General features: G+C 51.7%; 1 protein-coding gene across 3 annotated transcripts in view; it reads left to right on the forward strand.

Annotated features, from left to right (window-relative positions):
- Positions 1-13,145, forward strand: part of CACNA1H (calcium voltage-gated channel subunit alpha1 H) — a 161,575-nt gene that overhangs the window by 83,956 nt on the left and 64,474 nt on the right. For all 3 annotated transcript variants that reach the window (XM_074553205.1, XM_074553207.1, XM_074553206.1), the window contains exon 10: positions 137-552. In XM_074553205.1, coding sequence (XP_074409306.1) covers positions 137-552 — 416 coding nt within the window. The remainder of the gene's footprint in view (positions 1-136; positions 553-13,145) is intronic.

The following is a 13,145-nucleotide window of genomic DNA, read 5'->3' on the forward strand; positions in this document are numbered from 1 at the left end:
TCTCAGTGTCTGGTGGCTCTCAGCAGTGTCTCATGGTAGCTCTTGGTGCATGGTGGCTCTCAGTGGTGGCTCTCAGTGGTCTCTCAATGGTGTCTCTCGCTGTCTCTTGGTGTCTCATTGTGCCCTTGCCCCACAGGTCTCCGCCGGACGCCCAGCCGGCTGTCGGGGCTGAGCGCGGCCGGGGCCCTGCCCAGCGCTGGTGGCCCCGGGCTGAGCTGCGAGCTGCAGGACTGTCCCTTCTGTGCCAGCCTCCTGGACGACCCCGAGTTCGCCCTCAGCGACTCCGACAGCAACGGCGACTCCGACAGCAACGGCGTCTACGAGTTCACGCAGGACCTGCGCCACGGCGACCACCGCGACCAGCTCCAGCAGCAGCGCGGCAGGAGGAGGAGGAAGAAGAAGAAGGCCAAGGAGAGGAACAAGGTGGTGAAGCTCTGGAAGGCGTTCGGCACCAAACTCAAGAGGATCGTGGAGAGCAAGTACTTCAACCGCGGGATCATGATCGCCATCCTCATCAACACCCTCAGCATGGGCATCGAGTACCACGAGCAGGTGAGTGACCCCTCAGGGTTTGGGGTTTGGGTGCTCCTGCAGGGATGGCTTGGGGTGGCTCTAAAGCAATGTCAGGAGGAACAATGATTTTCGTGGTTGGGAACAGGATTGAAGATGATCCCGTGAGGAGCAGGAGAAGCCTTTGGGGTGTGGGACACGGAAGTGCTGCTGGGGTGTGCAGAGGTGAAATGTGTGTGGTGGATGTGTCTGCTCAGAGCCTGGCTGCTCGTTGGCTGGGAATTATTCATACAAGTAGGAATTTTTGTGGTGGAAATACCTTTGGTCTGATGGTTGTGCTGGAGATAACCCAGGCAGAAATTTCTTCTTTGATCTGGAGCTTCAAATAAGACTTAAACTATCAGGCAATACTAAAAGCAACAAAGAGAAAGAAATTAGGGTGTCCCTGAAGGCTCCAAACCCTTTAATTTGCTCTCACAGGGTGTGAGTAGAACTTTATTGAAGTGTTTAGAGGAATGGTGCTGTTCTTCCCAGTGCTGGGATGGCAGGAAGCAGAGCTGGAGCTGAGGACAGCTGGGACTGGAGGGGCTGTGCCATAGGACAGGGAGCTGAGACAGGAGAGCACCTCCACTTGGTCACCCTGGCAAAGTTCTGTTCTTCTGGGCTTTTCTATCTTGGAAAAATCGGGGATTTTCCACTGTTTCGTTGAGGCATGCTCGGGAATTTCTCATGTCACCTGAACTCTGTGTCAGGTGCAGGAAACGCATCCCAACGAGGCCAGGTCTGTTTTTCTGGGATCAAAGGCATCCAGTGCTTCCCCAGAACCTTCCCTGCAGGGTCATGACCAGGTCAGGGTTATTTTTAAATCTGCTCCTCCTCTCTTCCATGGCCTGTCTGTTTGGGAATGAGGAGGAAAGGCAGAGCAGCATAATCCACCCAAAGGCAGGACACGAGAGAGGCTCTGCAGCTCCTTCTCCATCATTTCCCAGGATTAAGCACTGCTCAGGACCATGACAAAAAACCCTCTGGAGTGCTGCTACTTCATTTTCTCTCCACTTCTGTGCTTTAACCTCCCCTATTTTAGGCTAAGACTTATTTTATTTCCAAAACAAAAAAAACCCAGGACTCAGCTAAAACAACCTCAACCGTGCAACAACAAATCAGAATTACAGCAAAGTGTCCAAATCCAGCAGAGATTGAGCTGTCCCTGTCAGCTCCCTGTTGAATCCTGCTTCGTTGTTCCACAAGAAGTTCTGAAATTGGGAAATACACCTTGTCAGTGGCTTCTGAATAGGCCATTCATCCCTCATTTCTGCATGGATACTCTTTTGTCAGGCAGATACAGCTTTGTCAGCCCTTGGATTTTGCCGTGATGGGAGCTTGGGGAAAACCTGAGGCAGGCAGCAGGAGAAAATCCAGGATCACATGGAGTGTGTCCCCAATCAGTCCCATAAAAGCAAACTGGGATAATTACAGCCTTGCTGCTAACAAAGGAGAGCTGTAGCTGGCTGGCTTTTATTGGATTTTACCTTGTAAAAGCTTGGCTTTAGGGCATCTCAAAGCCAATGGCAATAAAGATTCCGAAGCTTTTTGGCTGCGGAGTGGCAGATTGCTGCCAGCTCTGCTCACAGGCACTGCCCAATAAAAAGGGAGGAAAATGGAAGTGAAACCTGGAAAAGTTCTCCCACGTGCCTGGGACACTGGGATAATGAGGCGTGGAGTGTCAGAGCCCAGCTTGGTGACACCTCACCTCCCAGCAGGGTCCCAGGGGCTGAGGCACTGCCCAAATCCAACAGGAAACTGCTCTGGATTTTGGCACAAAACTCTGTGGCTCCTGTGGGCAAAGTGGGAGGGATTTGGGAGCCCCCCTCGTGTGAGAATTGGCTGCAAGGCTCAAAGTGGGGCTGGTTGGTGTGGAGAGCAGGAGGAGGTGTCTGCAAAGTGCCCCAGAGGCAGAGCTGGGTGTTGGGGTGGAGGGAGGGGGAATGGCTCCTTTGGGGTTGTGAGCCTGACAGGAACAGCAGTGGGATCACAGCTGGCTGGGTGCTGCCCAGCATCTGCCCCCAGAGTATTCCAGGTGGGAAGTTCTGAGCCTCTCCAGGCTGTAACCAGGTGTTGTCGTTGTTGTCTTCTCCATCCTGCCAAATGCAGAGGCCATTCCCCAAATTAAAAGGATTTAGGAGCTGCTTTGTGGCTCTCCTTTCTTTTCCTTGCTGTTCCAAGTTACTCCCAGAGCAGTTTTTAGGGAATCCAGGGGAGCCTGTGCTCTGCTGGCGACAGCATTGGAAGGGCTCTGCTGGACACAACCACAGAATCCTGAAATGGTTGTAATTTTAAAGTTCATCCACTTTGCCAAGGGCAGGGACACCTTCCAGTCTCCCAGGGTGTTCCCTATCCAACTTGGCCTTGGACATGTCCAGGGATAGGACATCCACAGCTGCTCTAGGAAACCTGTCCCACCACTTCCCACCATTTATTCAGAGTGAAACAGCTTCAGCTGTTCTGCTTCTCTGCTCTTGACTTCACCACTTTTTTTAGGCCATTGTCTGGTTGGATCAAACTGCAAACAAAGCAGAGCAGCAGCCCAGGGAAGCCCATCCCAAACCTCAGGGTCCACAGGGAAATGCCCAATCCCTTTTATACAATTTACTCATGAATTTTTCCTTTTTTTTTTTTTTTATCCCAGACTTCTCCGTAGTCCCCAGTGGCTTTGCAGGTAGATGGACACAGAAAATCGATTTTTATTGAGCCAAAGCCTCAGTGCTGCGTGTGTGTAGGGAGGGTGAGGGGTTCTGAGGGGAGATGGAGCAGGGCTGGTGCTGCTGTTCCTCCTCTCATCCTGGGACGCGGCAGAGCTCTGCAGAGAAGTCTCACGGAGCCCTCTTGAGGCAGTGGAGCATCATTGTCCAGCTCTGCTGGATGAGGGAATCCTGCCTGGAAGGTGCCAGGCTGGAGGCAAAACCCACCGGGCTCCTGGGGCTTCTTTGATTTTGGAATCATGGAACACCCTGAGTCAGGAGGGACCCACACAGGATCCCCAAATCCCACCCTGGGCATCCCTGCAGTGTTGTCCAAACCCTCCTGGAGCTCTGGCAGCCTCAGGGCTGTGCCCATTCCCTGGGGAGCCTGGACAGTGCCCAGCAACCTTTCCCTAAAATCCAACCTGGCCCTCCTGTGGGACAGCCCCATCCCATTCTGATCCTGTCAGAGAGAGCAGAGTCAGGAGGATCTGGGGCTGTGCTGTCACAGCCTCGGGTGCTGCCTCCAGACAAAGAGAGCCCTGGCCTCACCCAAGGCCCCTCAGGACCTCAGTCTGTGTTTTTATGGGAATGTGAAATTCCCACAGGTCTGCTCACCTGGCTGCTCCTGGCTAAATGGCACCACCCCCTTTAGAGCACAGAGCTCAGGTGAGTCATGGAGCCATGGAAGGGACTTGAAACATCATCATCATCATCATCATCTCATTCCTCCTCACCATGGCAGGGACACCTTCCACCATCCCAGGCAGCTCCAAACCTCATCCAGCCTGGCCTTGGGCACTGCCAGGGATCCAGGGGCAGCCACAGCTGCTCTGGGAATCTGTGCCAGGGCCTCTCCAGGGCAGAATCTCTCCTTTTCACATATTCCAAAGCATTGTTCCAAACCCTCCAGGGGATCCTGTCCCGTGACAGCTCCTGGGGAAGGTGAGGAGACACCAGAAGTTCTGTGCAGAGCTTTTCTCAGGGCAGCACAGCCCACTGGTGGCAGGAGATCAGGGCAGCTGCTGATGGGAAGTGTTTCCTTGGCATTCCAGGCGTTGGGAGCAGTCAGATCCTGCCCAGGGCATCCTCAGGGTTCAGAGCCAGCTCCATCTGGGGCATGGCTGGGATCTCAGAGTTCCAGTGTGCTGTTCATTAGCAGCAGCTCAGCTTGGATTTCAAAGGTTAATTGCCTGCTGTAGAGTCCTCCCTGGCTTTTATTTCTCCCCTCCAGTGCTGTGTTTATTTACTTGTTTTTTATTTATTTATTAATTCATTAATCCATCCATCCCCAGCACAAGGAGCGCTCCCGCGGATGAGGAGAGCCAAGTACAAAGAGGGAGGCAATCCTTGCATTAATCTTCCAGGCCATTTCAGAACATTGGATGAGTTTTGTTCTGCATTCATTGCAGCTGACAGCTCTCCAGAGGATCTGAGAATGTGCCATGGCACTGCAGCACTGAGCAGGGAGCAGGGCACTCCAAAGGCACCACCTTGGCCTGGTGGGCTGGATCCTGGCACAGGGATTCCATCCCATCCCAGAACATTCCCAAGTGGAAAACTGATTCCTTTTTGCCCCAGAGTCAGCATCTCTGAGTGCTCTGAGGAAAAAATTGCTGTTCCTACAGCCTGCCTCAAATCCCAGCTTTGGGATTAACCAGGAGAAGGACAGAGCCCCTCATTTGCTGGTGTGGTCCCTGCAGAGGGAAATGATCCATGAGCCCCCCACTCAGCTTCCCAGAAGAATTCACTGAAGGAGCTGTTGGTGCTTGTAATGATTCCACATAAAAAGCTCCATTTACATCAAATGGCACCAGAAACGTTATTTTATATTCTCTCCTCAGCAGAGAAGTACAAATTAGTATTTGTTCCAAGCTATTGCTGTTCAAAGAGCTTTTAATTGCTTTTCTGATCCCTCATCCATGGCATGTTTCGTTGGGAGCAGCTGCCTTTGGAGCAGGAGCTGACCTTGAGGTGCACCCAGTGGTCCGTGGCTTGTCAGAGTGAGAGGAGTGTTGGTTTTGAGTAGAACATTTCATTATTGTGGAGTAAAAGTCATTCTGTGTGATTGAAGGCAGCGCTCGCTTCAGCAGTGACGTCCTGCTTTAGCGTTTGTCAATTTTGGCTTGAAAAATTGGTTTGGCATGGAAAGCTCAGCACTTACTCAGAAAGCAGAGCAGGATTTTTCAGCAGTGTTTGAAGCAAATTGCTGAAATTCCTTTTGAGTTGCGAGTCAATAAAATACTACCCTGAGCTGAGGTTCACGCTTTCAGCTGGCAAAACTTCGTCTCTCTTCCAGATTTTCACAGGATCCAATTTTCAGGACTCACACACTGGCAGGATTTGAGGAAAAGTGATTCCCCCAGCCCAGGCTGGGATGTGAAAATTCAGCCCAGTGTGTGTGTGGCTGTGGTAGGAATGGTGTGAGACTCAGGAGTGCTTTGGGTTTTTTGATTGTTAAAAAGGAATTCTAGGATTTTGTTTTATTTTGTCTGATAGTAGGATAAGTATTTATATGGGTACTAGTTGGTTTGACTGAAAACGAAGCTTTTTTAGCAGCATCTTTAATATTTGTATATTATTTTATATATTAATATAGGTTGAGGCAATTTTATTGCTTGATTTTTTGGTTTATGGTAAGGTAAATAAACCCCCTTGCCAGTGTCATTTGGGCTGGGCCAGCTGCACTCTGAGCTCTCCCTCTCAAGGTCCCAGCAGTGAGAGGACTCCCCAAGCCTTGGTTGGATCACTGGAGAACACATCAGTGATGGAAATTCAGCTTTTTCCACAACCTGAATTCTGTCCCCACCTCAGGGAAGGGCTTTTCCTGAGGAACTTTAGGAAGAGAGGGATGTTTTCCATCTTTTGTGCCCCGAGATGTTTTTATTGCACATCCAGGCCCTCTTGCTGTCAGGTCAGTACCAGGTTGGGGAGCAGAGCCAGCAGCAGCTCCCACATGGAGATTTCCACCTGGAAATGTCATTTCCACCTCAGAGGGGATCAGGGATCAAGGCAGGGCAGCAGGAAGTGCTGGCAGGGAAAATCCAGGTGTCCTGGCTCGCTGCTGGACCGTGGTCATGGATAAACCACAGCCTTCCACACAGAACCTCCTCTCTCCCCCTTTTCTCCAATTTAAGGGCTCCTCCCCTGCTCTGTTTTCCTTCTCTTGGGATATTTTTTTTTACTATATAAGGGAAAGAGATCCCAGAGATCCTTCCCTTCCTGGGCCTTGGAGCAGGCAGGAGCAGCACCTCAGCAGGGCAGGGCTGAGGTCATAGCTCCCCCCAGGGCACAGCCAGAGCAGGGGGAGCTCTGCTTGCTCTGCATGTGCTCATCAGCCACGGGAATATCCCAAAATTCCCTGTGGAGCTGCAGGAATGTTTCCCAGTGTTTGCTTCCCCTCACTTGTGCCATCAGTTGTTGTCTCTGGTGAGGGTTGGATAGAAGGTGACAGTGACAGGTGACAGTGACAGGCAGGTGACAGTGACAGCTTTCCCTGCTGCAAACTGGGGGTGCTCTCAGTCCCACAGGACCCCCAGATGTTGTTTTTTCCCCATCTGGATCCATCCCCATGCCCTGATCCCACACAGCCCCACTGCAGAGCCCCCGGGTGACACTGGGGCTGGCAGCTGCAGCCAGGATTGTTTGAGTTTCAGCTGGCAGGTAAAATAAACCCAGCAGCATCCAGCCCCCAGCAGGAGAGCAGAGTGCTCCTGGCAGCTGCATTCCATCAGGAATGTGTGGAAATCCCAGCCAGCCCCTGGTGCTAGGACAGGGGCTCTGATGAGCTCCAGGCCAGGCAGGGTTGGCACCATGTGGCCACTTTGTGCAGGGGGACATGGAGTGGCTTCCACACCTCAGAGGGGCTTTTGTGGGGTCTGTTCCTCCAGCCACATCCCTGCTTTCCATCTGGGGCTGGCTTTGGGAGAGGAGGGTGAGGGTGGCTTTGAGCAAATCTGTGTCCCACAGGTGACAAAGGACGAGTTCCAGGCACAGCTCCGGTGCCAGCTGTGATCAGGGACCCCAGAGATGTCACAGTGCCCCAGCCAGGTCCCTCCAGCAGCTGCCATCCTCCCAGGAGCCTCCAAGAAAGGCAGGGGATTGTGAAAGGCTGAGGCAGGAAAGCTTTGGCACCTTGGGAAGCAAGGAGAGGCTTGGGTTGACACAGGAGGGATGGAACTGCTGGAACACCATCAGCTGAGGATGTTTCTGCATCCTTCTTGTGTTTCCTGGGGTTTTTTTGTTCCCTGAGACCAGGATTGCAATGTGCTCTGTGCCAGCCAGATGTGTCAGGTGGCATTTTAGGAAATATTTCCTCCTTGGAAGGGTGGTTAAACACTGGAAGGCGAGGTCACCATCCCTGAAAATGCTGGAAAAATCAGTGGATGTGACATTTCATGGTGTGGGTTAGTGGTGTGTTGATGACCTTGGAAGTCTTTTCCAGTTTTAGTGACTTTGAGTTATTGCAAGAAATGTTAAAATTGGGAATGGGAACAGAGCCTTGCACCTCTAATGCAGAAACTGAGAAAATCCTTGTGAATCCATGGAAGGAGCAGCCAGGTGTGGATTAAAGATGCTCAGGGTGGCAGTGCAGCCTCTCCCCGTGGGCTCCATCCCCACTGCTGCCGTCCCAGCTGTGGATTCTCCTCAGCTTTTAACCAGGGAGATCTCCCAGAATTATGAATGAAGTGAAAATGTCACCTCGCACGCTCCTGCTGGGGTTTGTGCTCCAGGGTGGGGATGCTTTTTTAGGAGTGGGGTGGAAAGCTGATGTGAGAGGAGCGAGACTCTTGGAAATGAGGGAGCTTTGGCATCCCTGCTCACATTCTTCTTCCAGCTCTATTTTTGTTTGCACTGTCTGGTTTACAGCCCTAAAGACAGCCTGACTCCCAATTTGGGAAAAACACAGAGCACAGCCCTCGGAGCATCAGTGGCAAAGCTTTTTCAGAGCAGGGAGGAAGGGCCAGGAGACCACTTGCCCAGGAGTTTTCTCCCTGTCTACATTAACAGCTCCTCTCTCCCTGTCCTTGTCCTCTCCTTGTCCCACCCAGATCTGAAAGTTGTGACTGTAGTAAAACAGAGAAATAAACACCCAAAAAAAGGGAAAAAAAAAAAAAAAAAAGGAGTTAATTTTATATACTCCAGAGGGAATTGGCTTTGCTGCAGACAGATGGATCCTGTAATTCCCTGTCTCTCGACATGACTATACATGGATTGGTTCGTTCCTTGGGGCTGGGGTGGGATGGGAGGCCAGGGGGTGCTGGCAGCTCCCGGAGCTGCACCTGGGGCAGAGCTGGGATCAGGGGCACCAATCCCTCCCTCTCTGCTCCCCAGGCAGGAATTTCCCCGCTCTGAGCCGCCTCAAGCCCAATCAATAAACAGGAATAAATGAAACCACTGGGGAGAGAACAGGATATGGGAGAGAAATCAGCATTTTCCTTTCATTCCTGAAGGGTTCAGGGGCAAAGCATCCACCCTGAGGGCATCGTTTGTCCGGGTCGCTGCTGCTGGGAGGACAAAGAGTTGAAAGTCGTTTGTGGAGATGATTTTGGGCCAGAGAGGCAGAGAACAGCGTGGGTTGCTGGGCAATTATCTCCTGCCAGTGACCTGTGTGTGCTGCAGAGCCCTCCCTGGTGCTGGGAGCTGCCAGAGCACAGATCAGCAGCTGGGGTGGCTCTGGAGCAGCTCCTGATGTGCTGCTGGTGCTGCTGCCAGGGGGGCCCAGTGCTGGGTGTGCCAGGGGGCTGAGCTGCAGGGTGGGCACAGCCACAAATCCCAGAAATCCCAGAAATCCCAGGTTGTGCCTCTGGGAGCATCACAGCCAGGGGTGATGGGTGATGCAGGGAACTGTGACCGTGCTCACAGGGGTCTGAGGATGAGGGAAGAGACAAGGATCTGACTCCATGTTTCAGAAGACTTGATTTATTATTTTATTATATATTAATTAAATATTAAATTTTATTTAATTTAATTAAATTTAATTAAATTTAATTAAATTAAATATTAAAACTATACTAAAAGAATAGAAGAAAGGATTTCATTAGAAGGCTGGCTAAGCTAAGAATAGAATAGCAAAGAATGATAACAAAGGTTTGTGGCTCAGACTCCCTGTCCAAGCTAGCTCACTGTGATTGGCCATTAATTAGAAACAACTAACAAGAGCTAATCCCAGATGCACCTGTTGCATCCCACAGCAGCAGATAACCATTGTTTGCACTTTGTTCCTGAGGCCTCTCAGCTTCTCAGGAGGAAAAAATCCTAAGGAGAGGATTTTCCATAAAAGATGTCTGTGACAGGGAACAACTCAGAACCCCCAAAAAATATTTCTGAAGGATACCTAAAGGCTGTTTCCATTTCTCTACTTGGCTGTGTATTCCCCCCTTTCCAGGCTGGAACAATGGGGTTGACATCCCTGCCAGGCTCCCAGCACACACAGACACCCCAGAGCAGCAGGAATCACTCCCTGGCTGCAGAGTTTGGTCTTTGGGGGATGTTCCTCAGCACGGTGGGCACAGCCAGAAATCCCAGTTTGTGCCTCTGGAAGCATCAGAGCCAGAGGTGATGCAGGGAACAACTCAGAACCCCCAGAAACACTTGTGAAGGATACCTAAAAGGTTATTCCCATTTCTCTGCTTGTCTCCCTGGCTGTGTCCCCCCTTTCCAGCTGTGTCCCCCCTTTCCAGGCTGGAACAATGGGGTTGACATCCCTGCCAGGCTCCCAGCACACACAGACACTCCAGAGCAGCAGGAATCACTCCTTGGCTGCAGAGTTTGATGGTTGGGGGATGTTCCTCAGCTCATTCCCTCCCCAGAACAGTTTTTCCCTGCTCCTGAGGCTGAGCTGAACCTGGAGAGGGTGATGGACAGGCAGGCTCAGGCTCCAGACAGGTAATGAGGGAAGGAAACCATGCAGTGCATGTTTCCCACCTGACTTGCACAAGTCCTTTTGTGTTTCAGAAATGATTTTAAAGCTGTGGATTTCCTCCCACTCCTTCTTTTTTTTTTCCCTCCTTCTTGCTCGTCAGGGTGTAACAGCAGAGGGTTTCATCCATATTTGATTTTTTAACTCTGACAGGAAACCTGAGTGCTGGATTTATGGCTGCAGCTGTCACTCCTCTGCAAACAGGCAGGGAAATGAAGGTTAACAAGTTTGGGCTCAGGGGAAAGCTTGTAAAACAGCCCTGCAGAAGACTTTGTGTCATCACAGCCGCCTGAAGAGCAGATCCTTGCTGAGGTTCTCCAGCCCAGGGTTATTTATCATCATCTGCACTGAATATTTTTCTAATTGTAGCTCTTAGCTGGAAACTCTCGAAACCCCAAATTGAATTCTTTTCCCTTGTTTGATAGGGAGGGGAAATGCAGCCTGGGGAGCCTGGGGGATTGGTTTGATGGTTAAAAAAATCCGAGTGGCACTGGGCAGGCTTGCAGCAGCCATATGCTCAAATCCCAGGGGTGAGCACTCACCAGGAGGCACAGGATGCTCCAGAACATTTCTGGTGTGTTCTCCAGATGTCCCCATTCCTGTGGCTGAGGGCAGGGATGCTCTGCTTGTCCCCCAGGCTGCCCAGTGTCCCCTGCCACGCTGGCACTGTCCCTTTGTGTGGCTCAAGTGTGAAGTCCTGGCTGGGTGATTTTAAGGGAGGTTTGCTGAAAGGAGACAAAATAGCTCCTGGCTTTTGTTTAAATGAGGAATTTGGCCTGGAAAGTATCAAATCTACTGGGGAATGGTGTGCTCGGAGTAGAAGGAATTGTTAGAAATGTGGCTGTGTGTCTTTAGGGTCACTGCACTCTGCTTTGGGCTCTGTGTGGCTCCAGGGAGTTTTGTCAACAGGATGTGAAGTTTTGGCCACGTCCATGGACTTTTCTGTGCCACAGCCTGGAGAGGAGGAGGCTGAGGGGAAACTCCTCTGGATCTGCAGCTCCTGGGACCAGGGAAGGGCTGGAGCTGTGCCAGGGAGGGTCAGGCTGGATTTTAGAAAAAGGTTCTTCTCCAGAGGGTGCTGGCACTGCCCAGGCTGCCCAGGGAATGGGCACAGCCCTGAGGCTGCCACAGCTCCAGGAGGGTTTGGACACCACCCCAGGGATGCCCAGGGTGGGATTGTTGGGGTGTCTGTGCAGGGCTGGATGGTTCCTGTGGGTCCTTTCCAACCAGGACATCCCATAATTCCATAATTCTGTGTTGGGAGCCAAACTGGAGCCTGTTCCCTGCAGCTCAGGGGCAGCAGGGCCCCAATTCCTTCCTCATCCTCTCTCCCAGCCTTTGGTGCTCCCCAAAGTTCTGCCCTGCACCCCAAGGATGCCTTTGGGATTTTTTTAGCATCTCTATGGAAACCACTTTGGGGCTGTGGAGTGCAGGGCTTGGATTTGAGAAGGAACTCAAGGAATGCTTCAGTGGGATCAGGTTTTTGGGGAAGGAATGGTCCAACCAGAAAAGTTGGGAGAGGAAACGCTGGGAGCTCTCAAAGGCAGAGCTGCAACAGTTTCCTGCCATGGGAGCTCAGGATGAGGCTTTGATGCTGACACAAACTTTATCTGGAGGTGGTTTGGAGGGAGACAGACTCAGCTCTGACTCTCCCACAGAAATCTACATGAACTCCTCACCTGGGAGGAAGCTGCAAAGCTGCTTTTTGATGTGCCAGCCACTGCTGCACCTTGTTAACACATCTGTCTCTCAGCGTGCCCTCTCTTAAAGCCTTTAAACGCTGATGGATTAATTTGCTTTTGATGTCTGGGCTGATGAAGTGCTGGGTCTCCTCTGTTTCATTTTCTAGCTGGGTGGATTGAGGCTCAGGAGCAGCCAGGACTGGAGCTGGGGCTTCTTTGGAGCTGACTGAGGGACAGGTTAATTCAGGGTTGGCTCAGGATGTTCCCTGGCTCTGCACAACCACCTGAGGCAACTCCTGGCTGGGGCTGAGCGCCAATAAAAGCCACCATTAGGCAGGCAAGGAGGAAATTCCGTGCTGTGCTCAGCTGTGCAGAGGTCAGGGTGCTTCAGCAGCACCAGCAGCCCGTGGTCACCAAGGCAATGCCAGCTCATTGCCATGGAAACTCTCGCCACCTCCTCCAGCCTGGCTTGCAGCAAATTATTGCTGGAGATCCGCTGTGGATGCCACAAATAAAATCATCTGGCAGCTTCCAGCATGGGCTGCCTGCTCTGGGAGCCCACCAGGAGGGTTTCCAGCAGGAAAGGAGTTTTTGGGCGCTCGGGGTTTGCACAGGGTTGGTTGGTGGTGGAGATTTAGGAGTTTATGAAAGCCACCAGGCAGGAGCTGCAATCTGAATTCTCTCACTCCCACTCTCAAATTCAACCTGGTGTTGCCTGTTCCATCCCTGCCTGGAGGATTTGGATTGGTTTGGCTTTTTCCTGGGGGCAGGAGGTGGATCCAGGCCCTGGAGCAGCTGTGGGTTTGGGCTGAGCAGGGATTTGGAGCAGCTCTGCTTCTGGGTCTGCTCCTTGTGGCTCTTCCTGCTTCACTTCTGCCACTCAGAGCCACAGCAGGGCTGGGACAAACCAGGAAAAAAACCACAACTTGATTGTGGCATGGAAAAGAGAGAAAGTTACAAAAGAAATAATCCCAGAATGGTTTGGGTTGAAGGAGCCTTGAAAGGCATCTTGTTCCATGGGCAGGGACCTTCCACCACCCCAGGCTGCTCCAGGCCTTGGACACTGCCAGGGATGGGGAATCCACTGAAATCCTGGTTTATTTATTTGTCAGAGCTGTCCCTGCTGCCATCTCCTCCCCAGCTGGATGTGGGATGTGCAGGGGTTTGAATCCACTGAAATCCTGGTTTATTTATTTGTCAGAGCTGTCCCTGCTGCCATCTCCTCCCCACCTGGATGTGGGATGTGCATATCCAGTGAATCCAGTGAAATCCTGCTTTATTTATTTATCAGAG

This window comes from Zonotrichia albicollis, chromosome 16 (genome assembly GCF_047830755.1).
Source record: "Zonotrichia albicollis isolate bZonAlb1 chromosome 16, bZonAlb1.hap1, whole genome shotgun sequence".
NCBI lineage: Eukaryota > Metazoa > Chordata > Aves > Passeriformes > Passerellidae > Zonotrichia > Zonotrichia albicollis.